The sequence below is a fragment of the Maylandia zebra genome, linkage group LG5 (genome assembly GCF_041146795.1).
Source record: "Maylandia zebra isolate NMK-2024a linkage group LG5, Mzebra_GT3a, whole genome shotgun sequence".
NCBI lineage: Eukaryota > Metazoa > Chordata > Actinopteri > Cichliformes > Cichlidae > Maylandia > Maylandia zebra.
The window spans coordinates 6090874-6110341 of record NC_135171.1 but is presented as its reverse complement, the minus strand read 5'-3'; the positions used below and the strand labels follow the sequence as shown (position 1 = coordinate 6110341).

The window sequence follows — 19468 nt, the reverse complement described above, 5'->3', positions numbered from 1 at the left end:
ACAAAGCCTACTCTGCATAACCTCAAAACATGTGGGTAAAGGGACGAAGTATGAATAAGTGATGCAAGCATCAGGTCCACACACAGTTAAGAATATTATATGCTATAGTGACTTGCAGCTGAGTTTATCTGTCACTAGATAATGCTTCAACTTTAGCCATGATGTGGCTGTTGTCATGCTGAGCGGTCAAGCTTCCTGGGAGCGCAGTGTGGCCTGCCATTAACACAACAATGTCCAGCTGCCTGAATGGACCAGGACCAGACTGGAGATGAGAGACACACAATAGAGAACAAAGGCCAAGTGGGTGCTGTAAGAAGGGTGAGGGAGAGAGCAGTCGACAGCAGGGCTAAGCATGACATAAAATCAATCATCTGTTTCAAGCCAAACAAGCCAGCTACTGTCCATTTCAGGCTCAGTAACCCTGAAGAGGAAAAAACAAAGGACTAAGCAAAATTCAGACAGTGTCTTTCTGCCACACCTGTATGGTCATTCTTCCCCTGAAGTCGAAGTCAAATGGGCTGCTATTAAAGACTGACTCAGCGCACCAAAACAACAGCAACATTAAAAGGATAATAACCAACAGGGTTACTGTAGTGATAAACCTCAACTGAAAATTTCTCTGTTGGGGAGCTAACTAAGCTAAACATTTTAAAAAGCTTCAGAGAACACTCGAGTTTTCATGAATAGCAGAATTCCCTTTAAAATACTACTAAATGTGGGAAGAGATATTTTCCAAGGAGTAGTCTAGCAAAGGTATGAGAGGAAGCTCCCCACCCCCCACACACACACACACACACACACAAAAGGAGGAGGAATCTTGTTGTTAGGTAAGCTCATGCTCTGACATAATATAAACCCTCTGTCCTACACCACGTGATCTCACTGCATGACAAACACATTTACATGACATTTCCATTTCCTCTTTTGGGTGACAGTATTATCTAGAGTGGCATGAGGCCTTGCCCTGCCACCACGTTGCTGCAGCATACATATGCTGTACTTTCTGGTGTGAGACTGGAAGGTGTCACTCAAAGGAGAAAAGAGTGGACCTTGGCAGCCATTTTGAACTGCTGTTATATATAAGCCTTTCATAGTCCAAGTCAGATGTCCCTCTCTCTCCCTCCCCCCCCCCCCAGGTTGCACTGGTCACTCATTTACCCCATTTTTAGTCCCAGTGTTGTGCATTAGAAAAAAGGGCATCTGCAGCAGACTCTTGTCTGGATTGACTTTGGTACCAAAAAAATGCTTTTCCTTCTGCTCTGTTTTATTTTTAAGCTTTCTACCAGACTGACAGCACCCTCAGGGCACTCACATCCAGATTTGTCCTTTTAGATTTTCCAATCTGATGTTTTTTACAAAACAGCTGGGCAGTTCATCATCATCACAATTATTATTGTGATGAGCACTGGAAGAGGCAGTAAGACTGGAGAGGAAAGAAAGAAACAGGATTAATGTGGCGAAGTCTAAAATGGCTGCCTGCAGTTCAAAAGGTGGACGGGACAGACAGAAACTCTAAGCTGTATGCAAAACCACATACCAGTAGAGAGCAAGATGAGCAATGTGAGGTAAGACAAAGAAAAGGAAATGAAGGACACAACATCACAGTGCACTAAAACAAGGAGAGAGAGAGAGAAAGAGCAAGCAAGCAAGCAAGCAAAAGAGACGATTACATAGATTGCCTGCTTCACCCCCCTTCAGCCTTGTGTTTCTTTTTTTTTTTTTTAACCCTAGCCGCCTCCTCCTCCTCCATTATTCTCCCAAGAAGCATTGCTTCTCGGCACAAAACAGAATTAACCAGCGCAGCCCTCTGCAACACTGCTCCCCCAGCACTGAGGAAGAGCTGCGCCCCATTGGAGCAACTTCAGAGCTCATGCACCAATAGGAAGCCACCACTAAGGCAGGCGTCACAGGGACTTGTTTTTAACCCTGTTGTGAAAGACAGCAAGCCGCATAACACACAGCGGCTGCAGAGGAAATGCTACAGAGGAGAAAGTAATATGTACCTAAAATTAAGAAAAAAAGGCTTGATGGGTAGCTCAAGGGTACTGAAGATATTAAAAAGATAAATAACACTTTAAAAATTTATTTAAAAAAAGATTAATTTGTATTTAAGGAATAAAACATTGTTAATAAAATGCACCGCAACTAAAATGCATATGACATATTCACTGAAGTGAATACAGGTTACATGGAACCACAATGGTAACTTGGCTAACTTGATCACATGAGCACAGCACACACAAAACCTTATTACAATATCAATAGCTACACCTGCCCTCCATGTAATGATACAGAGTGTCATCAGCATGCAAATGGAAAGCTAAGAGGATAGGGTCCCCCCCCTTTTCCCTCACAGCAACAATCCCTGCGCCCTTCTCCCACTGTCTGCACGCAGAGAGAATCCTGTCTTCATTTGGAAATAGGCCAACATCCTGCTTTATTCTCCTCTGTACATAAACATAAACCAGAGTTAAAAACCTTTAAAGATTTTGCATGATCCACAGTGCCTACTCGGGCCAATTATGCTTTCAAGGACATGTCATGAAGCAGTTATATGTCTTTGTCTTGAATTGCTAGGTGAAAATTATTAAGTGAAGCGGAGCATTTCTCACCAACACAAAAACTGGGCCAAGCTAACCTTGTCTGTCTGCACATTCTTCATATTGCCAAATTTTCAGCGGCCCATAGTGGGAAAGAATGGTCCATGTCCCTCAGACATTTCCACTCACATGTACACACAAGTACTGATTATTATGCTCTCAAAGACAGCCTAACTGATGTAACTACCCCTACCCCCACCACAAAAACACACACCTCTCGCTAAAACATATGCAAAGCTACTTGATAGGCCTGGAAAACCAATATGGCAGAAGGCTTTCCGACAGAGCAGTAACAAGCAACCCAGCAGTACAGTTTTAGCTTCCTTGGAGTGGTGGGTCAAGTAAGTAACGTTTGCTGCTGTATGTACTTGCCCCTGTCCTAAATACTAGATGCATTTCTTACTCTCTCCCATGTCTTTGTCTCTGTTAGTAAGTGTATTGTTTGTTCAAGATAAGAAATGGGGGGGAGGGGGGGGGGGGACTGCAGCTCACTCTGTCTATTAAAAGACAGGAAACATATTCAGAGAATGCTAGTTGCAACCGATCAAAACAATCCTTGGAAAACTGATCTGGCTTCCAATAGTCATACAAATCGATCCAAATACTTAACTCTGGCTGAACCCCCAGCAAGGCACGTGTAACCTTTGTACTCATGAAGCTAGGTAAAAGAGGGCTCAGTGGAGAAGAAGCCACATATGTTTTGTAGCCTCAAATCTCCTTATTAGGTAGATTTTTAGTGGTGAGCAACCAAACAACAAATAACTTAACGATTACCATCTGGGTTCATAGTATAGTATTCAGTTACATAAGTAATTTAAAACTAAAATAAATGAAAAAATAATAATGGAAATGAGACAAAATAAAGCCCTTGTGAATTCAAGACAGATCTCACGCCCAGTGGTTTTGATTCAACTGTCCTACCAAAGCAAAAGCACTGTCTCCCTTCTCTACTTGCTGCGTCCACAGCGCCGAATTTCAGCTCCGCACAATGCAAGCTTATGTGGTGCGACTCAGAGGAGAAACTCTACTCTGGCAACAAACTGGGCAACAGTTTGTATTCCGAAATACGCTCATCATGAAATAAGCCACACAGGGAAAGGTATTGTTTTATGCTATTACTTTGCATAGAGATACTCTAATCTAAACTTCGAAATTGAATAACAATCCAGAGCTTTTTTTCCTTCTCACCCCAACGGAGGTGTAGGTGAAAACGAAATACGGTGTCATAATCAAGAAAAGGTTGGGAATGTCAAACACCACAAAGTACGACGTGTTAAAACGTAACAAGACGTTTAGTAGTCTTCAACTTGAGTAAAAGTTGTGATTGCTACAGTCAGACTTCAACAGTGCTACTCACACGCTGGAATTAAAAAAATGGAGGCTAAAAAAGGAAACAAGCGCTCCCCTCTCTGAAATACCACCCATTTCTTTTAACCGCCACCACGGAGACTGGGGGTTGGTAGGTTGGGGGAGGTGAAGAACAGCAAGTCACTACCCAACAACTCTGGTTTTCTGTTTGTTAGAGCTAGAGCCTACATCCACAGAGGGAAAACAAGAGGCAAGAGATATATGGCCAAAGCACAACTGAGCTTTTTCAGTATGAACAACACACCCGAGCGAAGCTAGGAATGAGACAAATGCATTAACATGATGTAGCAAACACCACCATGATGTGAGCGCCGTATTTTCCATAAAACTCGGGGCAGAAATCCACGGGATTTCGGCTTGCAAACACATCATCGTGTGTATACACATCAAAGACTTCTCTGCGTGTGTATGAGCTGTAGAATACTGGTTCAAAATAAGGACACAATTGCCTGCAGAACATTCAGAAAGTTAGCTCAAAGGCTAGGTTAGCATTTGTTGCCTCTGCTAACGTTCTCCAACGCAGCAGCTGTCCGCTGAGCTTACATGAGTGGCAAACCATTTCACGACTTTACTTTCAAACACTTTGAGAATTTCGTGGTAACAATGGAAACAATTTAAAACAATGCTGTCAATAAACAACGCAACAAATCGTTTTTGACTTAAGGTGAAACAAGTTTGCATTTTCCTGTGCGCTCTGGTTCTGAACTTTTAAGCCCAACAAACAGAATGCATTTGTATTCTAATCTGACACTAACACAATAACATGCCTAGAAACGCAAAAGTGTAGTGTGCTGTTACTAATGTTTTGAATTTGTAAGGTTAACCACTGCGGGGGCTTGGTATTCAAACTTAAACAACTTGAAGTTTATTTATAAATGTTTGAAAACGACATTAGTTCTCTCGTGGAAAAATACAGTTTACTTAAGTACTCGTGTAACGTTAGAACGACAGCCAACTGGGACACGTTTAGCTTTCACATTAACACCAATAAAATAATAAGAAAAATAATTAAGGGACCTCTAATGGCCTAAATGCTACACGAGTAAAACTCGTGTTAACTTACATGATGTTACTAACAGATTTACGTACGTAGTTCAAATACTGGTCTAACATTAGAGCTCAACAAAACTAACAGTGTGATGGATTCTCAGACTACCGAGCTAGCTATAAAAAAACAACACGAGGAGCCGACGAAAAGGGCACGGAAGTCCAGACACAGCCCGGAGCAGCCCTGTAAGGCAGACCATCGATAAAGGTCGCTTTTTAGCCAGCCAAGCAAACTACTCTTCTGGAAATAACTTATTGTAATAAATTGAAGTAGGCGCTAGGTACTTAGCTAGCTAAGTTATGTAGCTTCGTAGCTGAGGTGGGTAGACGGAAAATATGGTTATTTGGTGTGTTGGTTATAGTTACAAACCCTCGTATATAGCGAGAACTATATAGCCAATTGACACAAATGTTAAGTACTCACCTAAAGAGGCATTCCAAACTTGTATAAACGAGGTAATATAATGTAAAGTAGGAAGTCCTTAGAGCATCCCAACATCGATTCCAATCAGGCCTGTATATCGGCCTCGGAGTCTCCTGTATCCTTTGCCCTTATAAGTGGCTCCCTCTCCAGGGTTAGGAAACAAACTTCTCAGGGTCTCCCACGCATAGACGGAAAGTTAAATTCCCTGTGCTGTTCACGTGCACTGCATCCATTGAGTATCTATATTAGCTCCCCGGCAAATACATCAGTTTATTTTAGTGTCTTGTATATTTACAATCGCTATTTATAATGGGGCATAAGCTGCTGTATGTGATACAGAGCTCTGATTCTGTCTCGGTCCTTACATTCGCAGAGGCGCCCATCCCCCTCCTCGCCGGCATCGACCGCGGGTCCCAGCGAAACTGACACACAACCACGCCACGGGGTTTCCCTGGCGACCGTGCAGGGGCCCTCTCCTTGGGCGGCCCTTGCTGATGTTTCCCGCCTCTCGTCAGTGATTCGATTCCAATATGTCACTCATGTTACGCACGCGATATACGTGCAAGTCATTGGCGAAAGGCAGCGTCGATTATTTTTTCCTTTTACTACGTAAAACAGGGCGGGTACTGCTTTGAGGAGTGGTGCGAAAATTTCCTTTCATTATATGTGTGTAGTGGTGGTGAACAGGCAGGAGTGAATGGCAGGATCGGGAGATAATTTGATACCCAGCAGAGGATCTGTACCTTCAGAGTTTCGGGAATTGTTCTTTATTAAATTCAAATGCCGTGGAATTTATTTTAAGTCGTTAGTGGGATTATTGCTTTTTATTTGTGTGTTACTTTCATCTACTGTGGAAGGAGTGTTTGTACTAATACATAGTAGCAAGCGTTAGCTACACGGGGTCTCTGGGGCCCAGTTCCAGGGACACCAAAGGCAGGGTTAGCCCACTGGGTCAGCCCCACCTACCGATATGTCAGATGAATGGAGTATGAGGTGTCGTTTTGGTAGCGTCTGCTGAGGGGTTGGACAGGGAACTTGACCAGTACTCCTGGGTTGCATCCACTTATTACTGGTCCCTCCTACTTCTGTCCCGCTGCCGAAACCAGTATTTTCCTACACTTGTACAGAAAAAAGTGGCCGTCACAACGAAAACAACGCTAGCCGTTGCTCAATAAATCCACTCCCGGGAGTTATATCCGAAAAATGAGCACCTTCTTTTTCTGTGATTTTAGCATTTATACAGAAGAACACTGAGACGCAGCCGAAGTATAACATTGTCGCCCAGCCTACTGCACACATTGGATATACAAAATCATCTAAGGGGATACATTTTCAAAAGATACAAGTACACGACGGATAATTTTGCCACATTTATAATCAAACTAGTCACGATGACGCCATTGGTTTGTTATCGTGTCATGAGACTCAGGAGCGACTTTGGATTGGCTACGATGATAAATGCCAACGTCATTTGTTGCAGGGTCTGACGAACGACGAGATTAGACAGCAAGAATAACACAATTTGTACATTGTACTTTGGGGCTTCTATAATAAAGTTAGCTCTTAGATACTCAGATAACAGAATCGAGAAAAACAATCGACGTCAAAAGGATTTGACAGTTCTATTTTGGTTATATTTGACTGATTAGAGCAGTATACCACGCCCAGAAGTGCTTTAGAGGTACAACTTTGGGCTAAACTGGACATAAGAACTATGTTTTGTTCAAATACATCTGAAGGGTTAAAGTAAACATCAAAGCCAGGGTTCCAAATTAGTATCAATCTACCTAAATACACAAATGTGTTTATGGTGAACAGGTACGTAGCACAGTTGCAGTGTTTGATGTTTATCTGATTACTTGAGATAACATTCACATATCCCTCTTTGAACACTGAAATCGTTTTTAAAAAGCAGGTCTTGAGCTTACTAACAGATGGAAAACGACCAAGTTTCCCAGCCGTACTGTGTTGGCAGGCTGTGGCCATACTTAACAGTACTGCCGTGAAAAAGCAGTGTCATGTGGCCCAGTCCAAACTATGCACTGCAACACTGCTGTGTTCAACCCTCCCCCACTGCCACAGCTTCAGTAAATCTTTCATCTGCTCACCGTCTCTGCGTGAGGTTCTGTAATGTGAAAACACAATGCACACCTTGTTACTTCATTTGGAGGTTGTCGTTGTTTTTTTTTTAATTGTCCTTATAATCTGAAGCACTTACACAAATCCATTTATAAGACAGGTGTTATCAAAGTGTGGACACATTACTAAAAATGACATAACCATAGGATCACAACAGTCTGTTCAATAAATATTAATACTGCATGCATGACACTACTTGCCCCCTCTATGATTGTTGTTACACAAGATCCTAAGTAATAAGCTCAGAACGGAACAGAAGGGACTTGCTCAAGATATATATATATTTTAGTGACAACATGGAAACATGACAGCTCACAATTTTGTGTATTGATATTAATGTGCAGAAACTTATTACATGACAATTTGGCTTCACAGAACTTCTATCATCAAACTCAAACAAGAAAATCCAAACCTAACTTTTTACCTCCTTTGCAAGAAGAAAAAAACAAAACATCAATGTCTAGTAACTGTGCATACTGTTTATGATGGCACACCACAGGTTCTAAGAATATGGCCCTAACAAGCAGGTGTATATAAAATATAGTTGTTTATCAATAAGTGGTTTTAGTGACTCTCTAGATCAGGGATCTTTGTGAGAAGTTGCATATAGACACAAAATCATTACATCATCAAAAAGAGTGTTCACATATTAGATAATAGATCACCCTCACTGAGGAACAGTGACTCGCCAGAAGTACTACATCTGATTAAGCTTTAACTTTAATGACATAAATGTGTGTGTCTGCATTAAAAGGCCCTTTGAATAAGCATATTTACAATATCGGCTAACCAGGAAATACACTGAAAGTGGCCAGATTAAGCATGTGTATACTGACACTACTCTCTACTGAGACTATTCTTAGCAGGTTACTTTTTTTAGGTCTTTTTTTTTTTTGGGGGGGGGGGGGGGTACACTTTTTTTCCTACTGTCTTTGTCCTATTCTTCAGTGAGGAACCAGTCTCTCTTCCTCTTGCTTTCTACTAAGCAGCTTATACAGAGAACAGAAAGGGAAACAAATGGCAGAGTGTTTGTTTTCTGGTGGGGAGGAACATGTTTCAGGGAGAGTCAAGTCCAAGACTCTCCCTACTGCTGGGAAATGCTGTCCTCTGCTGGCATCGTTGTGACACTGCAGAGCCATGCCTCTCCCGAGCTGTAGCTAGAAGCGGTTTAGAGCAGCTTCAGACTGCCAGTGACATTATTCACCATCTCTTCTTCCCCCATGATTGCCAGGACAGTGCGGGACCCAGACTCCACCTTCCAAAGACCAGAAGGGTTGGTTTAGAGCTCAGCTTTACACATCTTCATGCCAAGCCACTGTACAATACTGACAAAAACTGACTTTGTTTTTAAACCACAACTATTACTACTGATAATGTAACAATATGTTTGGAATGTCTACTTGCACCACCACAGATATTTGGATACAAGATAAAAATTCTTTTACCTGGGTAAGTCCCGCATCTTGGACAAGATATGTGGGCAGACTGAGGCTCATGGCCAGGGCTTGCAGTTCCAGCAGATGAGCCACATTGGTGCCCTGGACCACCACCTTCTTGGCCCTGTATCAGCAACATGAACATGTTTTTTTTTCCCTCTGATTGTCAATGTAGATAGCAATCTGGAGCACTATTCTGACACAGGAGGACTTTTAATGAACACAGAAAAATATTTAAGAAGAGCTCCAAAATAAAGCATCAGGTCTTCTAGAAAATAATACTGTGGTCTTACCCACTGTGGTCCCACCTCCAGGCCATCTCCCTCCAGCTGTTCTTCTCTTGTAGAGCCTGGTACAAGCCCACAGCAGCATGACCAACCTGAGCAGCCACCTGCACACAAACAGTGTCGAGTTCAATCAATTCAGTGTTACATTTCTCACAAACTTAACATAAAATGACAAAAAACAAAAAAAGCAACAACACTCTGTTTACAGTACCACAACATTAAATCTTATGTAACTTCAGCTGTCTCATGAGCTGACATGTGGAGAAGAAAAAGTACCTCAGCTGTAAGCGACAGCAGTATGTCGCAGCTCAATGACTCCCACTTTAACTCAAAATGAGACAAAAAAATATATACTTTTTTTTTAGTGCAAAAACCAACAATGGATGAGTGATTCAGATGCGTGCAAGCAGACGTGCCAAGAAGCCAGCTGCAGGTCTTTTGGAATTTTCCTTCCCCTTGTTTTTCCTCTTCCTATGGAAGGAAAGCTGTAAACCCTAATTTCATTCCCTTGTTTTCTTTGGTTTAGTAGCAGCTGTTAAAAATACAACATTTGTAATGACCACTCTTGAGTGCCTCCAATGTACATCACTGACCTCAAAGTGCATTGTTCATGCAAAGTAACGATGGCTTCATTTGTCAGAAGAAGAAGAAGAAAGTGTACTTTATTGGTCCCCGTGGGGAAAATCCCTCTCTGCATTTAACCCATTCACTCAGTGAAGCAGTGGGCAGCCACTGGGCGCCCGGGGAGCAGTGTGTAGGGACGGTACCTTGCTCAGGGGTACCTCAGGGTAGCTGTTCAGTGGATTCAAACCCCCGACCTTCCGATCATGGGGCCACCACTCTACCTACTGAGCTATCCCTGCCCAGAATATGTGACAAAGACCAAAGAACTGATTTTGGATGTTAGGACGACCAGGAAACCTGTGGCCTCTGTTTCAATCCAGGGAGTGACAGCACGCAGTGCAACAGTTACACTCTTTTGCATATCCTCTAAGTAAAACTAACTAATAAGGTTTTACAGTTTAGTGTAAAATTTCAATCATATATATGTAATCTCTGTAATATTCTAGATATTTGTAATTGAGCTATTTGTATATATTAAAGCTATTTGTTATATTTTGTAACTTTGTAATATATTCTTCCGTTTTATTTAATTCAGTCTGTTACTGTCCTTATCGTCTGGGCACAACTCACACACACACACACACACACACACACACACACAGCTGAAAAAATGGTCCCATTGAACTAACCTTCCCAATGCCCATGGCAAGGTCCATATTCACCACAAACACCATCTTGTAAATGAGGTCATCATCACCCTCCTCCTAAATAGCAGACACACAAAGAGACACTGAGATTTGGCTTTGGATAAACTCCACAAGGTCCAATGTACCAAGGTGTACCTGCAGGGATTAAGGCTAGCTTATGGGCACCTCATTCTCCAGCTTGTTGAAGTAGTACATGGCCGCTTCCTCGGCAGACACATTCCGAGTATGCAAGAGTGCCTACAGTGAAGACAGACAAGGGAGAGGGACAGAAAACAAAACCGTGAAGTAAAAGTAGACTTTATTTTGGTAGCCAAGAAAATTTATAGAAATAATTGTCATCTTTTGCAGTTAGTTTCCTCATTGATTAGATATTATTAGGAATTATTTCCGCATATCTAATTATTGGTGAGTCCTTTTTGTTTTAGTTGAGACTGCAGAGCTGTATCCTCGATCAGTCCTTGAAGAAACTGTTCCTGAGGACAAAATAAATCAATATTCCAAACACTGTAATGTTATTTGGAGCAATGAAGTTGCTATTGTGACTCATTACGATTTAGACAAAGTCAAAGTTAGCTTTATTGTCAAAAACCATATGTACAGATCAAACAGGAATTTTGAAATTAAAATGCTCCCATGACCCTCAGTGTACACTAAAACAAAATAAAGATAAAAACATAAAAATAAAATAGGAGTCTTATGTACAATACATTGAGATTTAGAACAGACATTGGTAGACACATACACACACTGTGCAAGTATGCTTTACGATTTCCAGTGTTTGTGACACAGCTGTGAGAAACATTCCTAAATTCAGACAAACATTATTTGACACAGTAAGTACCATCAACTTTTAAAGAAATGTGATGCTGTCACAGGATATAAGGTGCACACTGAGGTTATACAGCCCCACCTGTTTGGCCGCCTCCTCTGGGATGTCCAGCTCTCTGAGCTGCTGCAGAAACACTGGGTTGACATCCTGAGAACCTGAGTCTGGGCCTGATTGCTCCGATGGCTCCATTATAGCTGCAAAAAGAGAAGCCGCGATACTGAACAACCTCCACAGAACGAACTAGGGCTGAACGATTATGGAAAAGAATCAAATTGCGATTTTTTTGCCCCAATATTGCGATGCGATTATTTTTTAAGGTCTTTGTCTTCTGTATTATTAAACAAAGACAAGCAATACATCATATAGTATGGCCAATACTATATTACATTAATTTTAAACTGTTCTTTCCTGGAAGACAGACCTCTGTTATGATGACATGAGGTGATGCATGAATTGATGACTGACATTGTTATTTAACTTCTTCAATCACAACAGTATATTTGAACATACACAATAGTTTATTTTTAGCTTACAAACATCTGAGCATAAAGTGCTGACAAGGAACCCTGGTGTAAACATTAAAATGAAAGTCAGTACAATGTGCAGATTGCAGAAATATACATAAAAAAAATCAGTGGCTTTACCACACTCAGTTTTTCGACATCTGTGAACTACTAGACAGTCATTAAATTAAAAAATAATATTAAATAAATAAAACTAATAAATAAAAAATACACACATCTTACTGATCTCTGCAGTCAGTAACATTACACATAAAGTCCAAACATAATAGCAATTGTATAAACAACACACAAACACGCCTTTAAATTAAAACTGGCTGAACATCTTGATTATCTGCAGTAAGTAACAGCAACACAGCACAAACTAAAGTGCACAATGAGTATGGCTCAGCTAGCCATAATCATCCTAGCTCACAGGTTTTTTGCTAGGAAGACCAGCATACAGTGGGGCAAAAAAGTATTTAGTCAGCCACCGATTGTGCAAGTTCCCCCACCTAAAATGATGACAGAGGTCAGTAATTTGCACCAGAGGTACACTTCAACTGTGAGAGACAGAATGTGAAAAAAAAAATCCATGAATCCACATGGTAGGATTTGTAAAGAATTTATTGGTAAATCAGGGTGGAAAATAAGTATTTGGTCAATAACAAAAATACAACTCAATACTTTGTAACATAACCTTTGTTGGCAATAACAGAGGTCAAACGTTTACTATAGGTCTTTACCAGGTTTGCACACACAGTAGCTGGTATTTTGGCCCATTCCTCCATGCAGATCTTCTCGAGAGCAGTGATGTTTTGGGGCTGTCGCCGAGCAACACGGACTTTCAACTCCCGCCACAGATTTTCTATGGGGTTGAGGTCTGGAGACTGGCTAGGCCACTCCAGGACTTTCAAATGCTTCTTACGGAGCCACTCCTTTGTTGCCCGGGCGGTGTGTTTTGGATCATTGTCATGTTGGAAGACCCAGCCTCGTTTCATCTTCAAAGTTCTCACTGATGGAAGGAGGTTTTGGCTCAAAATCTCACGATACATGGCCCCATTCATTCTGTCCTTAACACGGATCAGTCGTCCTGTCCCCTTGGCAGAAAAACAGCCCCATAGCATGATGTTTCCACCCCCATGCTTCACAGTAGGTATGGTGTTCTTGGGATGCAACTCAGTATTCTTCTTCCTCCAAACACGACGAGTTGAGTTTATACCAAAAAGTTCTACTTTGGTTTCATCTGACCACATGACATTCTCCCAATCCTCTGCTGTATCATCCATGTGCTCTCTGGCAAACTTCAGACGGGCCTGGACATGCACTGGCTTCAGCAGCAGAACACGTCTGGCACTGCGGGATTTGATTCCCTGCCGTTGTAGTGTGTTACTGATGGTGACCTTTGTTACTTTGGTCCCAGCTCTCTGCAGGTCATTCACCAGGTCCCCCCGTGTGGTTCTGGGATCTTTGCTCACCGTTCTCATGATCATTTTGACCCCACGGGATGAGATCTTGCGTGGAGCCCCAGATCGAGGGAGATTATCAGTGGTCTTGTATGTCTTCCATTTTCTGATGATTGCTCCCACAGTTGATTTTTTCACACCAAGCTGCTTGCCTATTGTAGATTCACTCTTCCCAGTCTGGTGCAGGTCTACAATACTTTTCCTGGTGTCCTTCGAAAGCTCTTTGGTCTTGGCCATGGCGGAGTTTGGAGTCTGACTGTTTGAGGCTGTGGACAGGTGTCTTTTATACAGATGATGAGTTCAAACAGGTGCCATTCATACAGGTAACGAGTGGGGGACAGAAAAGCGTCTTACAGAAGACATTACAGGTCTGTGAGAGCCAGAGATTTTCCTTGTTTGAGGTGACCAAATACTTATTTTCCACCCTAATTTACGAATAAATTCTTTACAAATCCTACCATGTGAATTCATGGATTTTTTTTTCACATTCTGTCTCTCACAGTTGAAGTGTACCTCTGGTGCAAATTACTGACCTCTGTCATCATTTTGAGTGGGGGAACTTGCACAATCGGTGGCTGACTAAATACTTTTTTGCCCCACTGTATCTACTTTTGCTGGCTTTAAGGATGAGCGAGTGCAGGTCACTATATTCCCTCCAGTGCTGAACAGACGCTCTGAGGGGGCACTTGTGGCCGGCACACACAGATATTTGCGGGCCATCTTGCACAGTCGTGGAAAGTGAATGTTGTGCACCTTCCACCAGGCTAAGGGATCATCCTCTCCGTCAATGACAGGGGTCAACAGGTAACTATTCAACTCTGCCTCCACGACATCTTCAAGTGGCAGAGGCAAAGCTGAAGAGGCCGCACTGGTCCTCAGACGGTCGGGTAGGCCGGAAGTAAACGGCCGTGAAATTGGACGGTCTAGCCTTCTGATTAGCGTCACCGCTGTCTCGGTGGAGTTTAATAAACTCGGCCGTCTGCCTCTTGCTATCTAAAATATAACCAGACACTGGTGTAAATTCTCGACTGTCTCATACTTCTGTTTAATAAGTTTTCTGTTTGACGTTTAGTCAGCTGTGTGAAAACCAAGGAGGAACCCACCCGGGGGATTAATAAAGTTTTATTTTATCTAATCTAATAACTTTAATCTCAGCCAAACCGATTTACTCACGAACAAACAAAACACTGAAAAAAAGCCCAACAATAACATTTTTAGGTTGTCTAAGTGACTTATATATTACGTTTAACCCGAGCAGCGAAAGTCCGCGGTGATCTGAAAATGATGTGCCGGGAGTTGTGCCGTTCTCGGCCGCATCAGTAACCCTCGAGCTCCCGGCTAGCTGTCGAGCTGGTGGGTAGCAGACGCCTCCGAAAACGTCGAAGCACTTTTGCAAATATGCGATATCTTGATAAACCGAGCAGATATTTGATGTTTACACAACTACTTTCTCGCCTGAAAATATGTTAAAAGTTTATTTTGTGACCCAGAAAGATTAGTATGAGTAATTTTAAAACTTAGTAGCGGCCGCCATTGTTGGAAACTGGAGTTTGGCTGGGCCGCGCTATGAATTCTGGAATATGGTAGGCCACGAAGGACACACCCGACCCATCCTTCAAATTCGGGGAAAAGGAGGACGCATTTGTCGGCTACATTCGGAGGAGTCTACGAATTTGGACAGCCTTCGGCGCGTCGCTGTGACGTAATCGGTCTACAAATGCGGCCTCAGGAGGATGCAGCCCATGAATTTGGACATGTCCAGAGTATAATCGCAGCCTTTGCGGTTAGAAAATTGCACTTGATCATGTCGCGATATTATCGCAAATGCGATATATTGTTCAGCCCTAGAACGAACCCTGTTGAATTAACCCTCATAATGTCCTCCCGATTTACATACAACTGTGGTCCTCAGGGGTCAAAAATGTCCCCACTTCATTTGACTGTTTTTTTAAAGTATAAAGTATAAATTGTCAATCAATTCAGTGTTACATCTTAGTTTAACTTAAGACCAACACATTAACACAAAATTTACCCAACATTATACATTTTAGGGCCACCAGACCTTGTTTACAAAAAATACACCCTGTTTTTTAGCGAAAACAAATTGAGAAAATTAAATATTTAATTGTTTAGATAATTTTGACTGACTAACTACAGAGTGCTGTATGTTGAACTTTAGTGAGAATTTTTTTTTTTTAACCATTTAAATTTTTTTAAATGGCAGCACATAATAACACTTGTGGTCCTCAGGGGTCAAAAATGTCCCCACTTCATTTGACTGTTTTTTAAAGTATAAAGTATAAATTGTCAATCAATTCAGTGTTACATCTTAGTTTTACTTAAGGCCAACACATTATGACAAAATTTCGCCATAATTTTGCAATTTTAGGCCACCAGACCCCATTTATATAAAGTATACTCTGTTTTTGAGTAAAAATAACATGAAACATCAAAATAATTTGAATTTATATAGTTTTCAGTACTTGACTTATCACAGAGTAGTATATATCAGAATTTAGTGAGGGTGTTGGTTTTAAATCATTTGAATTTTTTTAATGGCAGCACATAATCACACCTGTGGTCCTCAGGGGTCAAAAATGTCCCCATCTGGTTCAACTTTGTATAAGGCATAAAGTATCACCCACCTCTCTGTTGCAATTTATATATTCAACTTTATTTGAACTCATTACCTGACATATAAAACATGCCAACATTCATTTCCAAAACATTTAACTTTTCAAAAGTAACTTTTCATAATACAGTAGTCTGAATGTGCCCTCAGTTGCATGCATGGCACACAGTTATGGTGTGAGTTTTACAGATGTACGCATTGCATTTTTGGCAGATTTTTGATGCTTTGCGACTAATCTTGCTGGGGCAGAACTTGCACCTTTTTCTTTTGGGTGATGGGCCAGTAGGGGCAGCTGGGTGAGGAAGTTCTGCTGCAGAGGTAGAGCTGGAGCAGAACTGCCGGTTCTCCCTAACGAATCTGGCAGTTTCTGGTGTGCGGGGAATAACCTGTCAAGTCAAGTCAAACTTTATTATAACAAGTCATAGTACAATTACAAATAGTTCAAATTCTGAGATCACTGTAGAATAAAGAGTAGCAGAAATGCAGCTTAGTGCTAACCTTCCGTCGCTGGATGTAAGGTATCACCAGTTGCTGCCCAAGCTCCTCCATAAAGAGTCTCCTCTTGTTGCACTTCCCCTGATTCCAGGCTGGATTGATCTCTGACCACAAGACAAACGAGTTGTATACAGACACGTCGAGAATGTTGTAGAAAACAACGAGGGGCCAACTGGCTGTCTTTCTTTTGCATGTGTACACACTCGTAGCCTGAAACAAAAGAAACAAACCAAAAACTATTCAGATATGTAAGTTTCTTTTCCTACACCCAAATTCAGTGCATTATCCTTTCCATCTATGATATGACAAATATTATAAATAATAAATGTGCAATACCTTGTCGAGGTTATCGACACCCCCCTTGTTGCGATTGTAATCTTCGATGATTTTTGGCCTTTTGTCATCCCTGGTGCTCAAAACAGCATCCCGATGCAGAGTGCTCATCAGAAGAACATTTTTCTGTTTTCTGGGGTGGTAGGACACCAAAGCATGGGTCTCGGTGAAGGCAAACTTTGATGAGAACTGAGCCCTGTTCATTTTTGACACCAGCGCAGGGGGCAGTTCGGGCTTATTCCTCCGTACTGTTCCCACCATGTACAGTTTTCTTCTCAGTAGTTGCAGGCCAAGGTCATATGATGTGAAGAAGTTGTCACAGGTTATTGTTTTCCCCTGGAGACCTTCTGTCATCTCAAGAACAACTCGCTTGCCCTGATTTTTTTCTGACTGTGCACCAGCAGGTTTGCCAGTGTATACTTGCATGTTCCATGCATAGCTAGACCTGGCATCACATGCTGCCCATATTTTTATGCCATACTTTCCTGGTTTGCATGAAATGTACTGTTTAAATGGACAGCGACCTCTGAAGGGCACTAGACGCTCATCCACAGTGACATCAGTGCCTGGATTATACATCATTGGCAGAAGAGACACCCACTTGTTCCATACATCCCGAATGGGAGCAAGTTTGTCTCGTGCACGCCGATCTCCTCTTGTGTCTTTATCATCAAAACGAATAATTCTTGAGATTTTCTGAAACACCTTCAGTGTCATGGTAGCACGAAAAAATGTCCTACCAGACTCAGCATGCCATAAACTAGCTGTAGGTTCCTTATTGGAGCGGTACACACCAGCGAGAATCAACATACCTACATATGCCTGCAGGTCGATTGGATCCATCTTCCTCCACTTGTTGCCATACACACGACGCCCCTCCTTGTTTGTCATGTTCAGTATCACCTCTTCAATAGACTTGGGCAGAAACAGGGCAAAAGTAGATTTTATGTCATCAATACGAGAAATTGCATATGTGGTTGGACCACAGTGGCTTTTGTCTCTCTCTACTTTCATCATGCGTCGTCTGTCACTGGGAGGAACCGAACACCAGATCAGTTTTTTGTCCTTTGACTGGAAATATTCCTCTGTCTCAGCTGGGTCCTCTGTCTCAGCTGGGTCCTCTTCCACAGATTCTTCCTCATCGGTTGATTCTTTCTCTTCATCAGAAGTGTAGTCTTCCACAGATGATACTTCTTCCATTTCAGGTTCAGATTCTTCCTCATCATATTCATCGTTTTCCATCACTTCATACTGTTCTTCAGTTTCTGCAGCTGGCGATGTGGGGGATTCTTCAGAGAAAGAACTAGCATGTGGTCCATATGCTCGATCTTCATCATTATTTTCCTCCGCGTCTGAAGATGAATCATCCTCATCCTGGTCGTTCTTTTCAACAGCTTGGTTAAAAATTAGCTCACAAGTCTCTTGTGCAGTAAAGAGCTTCTGCCTCTTCATTTTGCTGCTTCTCTCTCCCAGAGTAAAGCAAGAAATGCCCCAAAACTTGTGACAAAAGAGCTTTTTCCCCGCCTTTTTTTTTTTGTTTTATTTTATTGTGTGTGTGTGTGTCCCCATACATCAAAGATCAAAGATCAAAGATGTTTTGGAAAGGAGCATGGTGTTTACCCTAACGCACCACTTTATACTGAGGGGTCATTTTTGTCCACGAGGACCACAAGTGTTATAAAATCCAATAAAAACCCTATAGATAAATCAAATTACTTAAAACTTATTGCAATCATGCATAGCATAGCACTGAATAACTTCTGTTATTTTCAGCCCATTTGATGAATAACAAACACATTTTGATAGCAAAAGATTTCTTTAGAGGACAAAAATTTGGACGGCTGAACCGAATGGCAACAATTAACGTCATGCGGTCTGTCACCTTTAAGAGTTAGGTCTGGTTTGAAAATGAATGAACTGTGATTTGAACATCTTCTATATGGAAGACTAGCGTATTAGGTTAACCCAAGCAGCGCTGTGCAGAACAGCAAAGTAGAATAGACAAGACAAGGGGTGTTAAGCTGTACGCTGATGCAAACTACGTTGCACACCGTTCAGATTAGCAACCCTAGCCTTGCAGCGTGTGATGGAAAAAAATAACCGTATTCGGGATGTTGCAATGTGACAGTAAATATGACTCGAGAGAAATGTTTTATGTGAATATTTTGTGCCAAAGAAATCATGCTAAGATTTCTTTCTACTATTGTCGAATTACAGGGATAGCTAGCTAAAATTAGCACTAGCCGCTAATGCTAACTTTGCTAGCAACCCAGCTAGTTCGCTGGAGTTACCTGTTCCTTGCAGAAAGCTTGACGACAGGAACAAAAATGGTGTCTGCGGTTTCTCAAAGTCTTAAATTTTCCTTGCGATGGAATAATGTCTGTTCGAATAATGAATTACATTACACGAATTCTCATCTAGTACTGCCTTCGGAACTACTCCATTTTGGTCGATTGTGTTGAGGTGGGGGGGGTTAATATTTCTTCTGCCGCTTGTTTTTCTTATACTCTTTGGTTTAATGGCGGTTGTCAGACCAGCTCAAGGTACATTAGCGCCACCTACTGAACTGGAGTGTTACTTTGAACTTGACAAAAATAAATAAAAAAAATATTTTTTAAAAAGCTTCTTTCTAATAAATCTA

At 41.7% G+C, this 19468-nt stretch overlaps 3 protein-coding genes across 9 annotated transcripts in view; all 3 read right to left on the bottom strand.

Annotated features, from left to right (window-relative positions):
* setd5 (SET domain containing 5) overlaps window positions 1-5932 on the bottom strand; it is a 29304-nt gene extending 23372 nt beyond the window's left edge. For 5 of the 6 annotated variants that reach the window (XM_004559824.6, XM_004559828.5, XM_004559827.6 and 2 more), the window contains exon 1: window positions 5440-5880. The gene's annotated coding sequence lies outside the window, so the exon portion shown is untranslated. Of the gene's footprint in view, window positions 1-5439 lie in introns of all 6 variants that reach the window. The other variant, XM_004559826.5, reaches the window with a different exon arrangement.
* A 1670-nt stretch (window positions 5933-7602) lies between these two features.
* si:dkey-19e4.5 (UBA_like_SF and PTH2 domain-containing protein) lies at window positions 7603-19326 on the bottom strand. 2 transcript variants are annotated; one of them, XM_014408693.3, is made up of 7 exons: window positions 19119-19326; window positions 11483-11595; window positions 10738-10809; window positions 10555-10629; window positions 9308-9405; window positions 9024-9138; window positions 7603-8833 (listed from the first exon to the last, which is right to left on the bottom strand). In XM_014408693.3, the coding sequence occupies exons 2-7, from the start codon at window positions 11588-11590 to the stop codon at window positions 8747-8749; spliced, it is 555 nt and encodes a 184-aa protein (XP_014264179.1). In that variant the 5' UTR covers window positions 11591-11595; window positions 19119-19326; the 3' UTR covers window positions 7603-8746. The 2 variants fall into 2 exon arrangements, with proteins under 2 accessions (XP_014264179.1, XP_076739771.1); XM_076883656.1 differs by lacking the exon at window positions 19119-19326 and adding an exon at window positions 16258-16361.
* Window positions 16020-19112, bottom strand: LOC101475372 (piggyBac transposable element-derived protein 4). The gene is made up of 3 exons (XM_004559821.3): window positions 16831-19112; window positions 16498-16704; window positions 16020-16385 (listed from the first exon to the last, which is right to left on the bottom strand). The coding sequence occupies exons 1-3, from the start codon at window positions 18277-18279 to the stop codon at window positions 16146-16148; spliced, it is 1896 nt and encodes a 631-aa protein (XP_004559878.3). The 5' UTR covers window positions 18280-19112; the 3' UTR covers window positions 16020-16145.
* Window positions 19327-19468: the final 142 nt, after the last annotated feature.

Coding starts and splice junctions, on each gene's coding strand:
- si:dkey-19e4.5 (XM_014408693.3), bottom strand. CDS start 11,590: ATGGAGCCATCGGAGCAATCAGGCCCAGACTCAGGTTCTCAGGATGTC. Junction 10,810..11,482: donor CAGAGGAGGCGGCCAAACAG/GTGGGGCTGTAT, acceptor TCTTCACTGTAG/GCACTCTTGCATACTCGGAA. Junction 9,406..10,554: donor TTGCCATGGGCATTGGGAAG/GTTAGTTCAATG, acceptor GTTTGTGTGCAG/GTGGCTGCTCAGGTTGGTCA.
- LOC101475372 (XM_004559821.3), bottom strand. CDS start 18,279: ATGAAGAGGCAGAAGCTCTTTACTGCACAAGAGACTTGTGAGCTAATT. Junction 16,705..16,830: donor GTGTCGATAACCTCGACAAG/GTATTGCACATT, acceptor CTTTTGTTTCAG/GCTACGAGTGTGTACACATG. Junction 16,386..16,497: donor CTTACATCCAGCGACGGAAG/GTTAGCACTAAG, acceptor TTGACTTGACAG/GTTATTCCCCGCACACCAGA.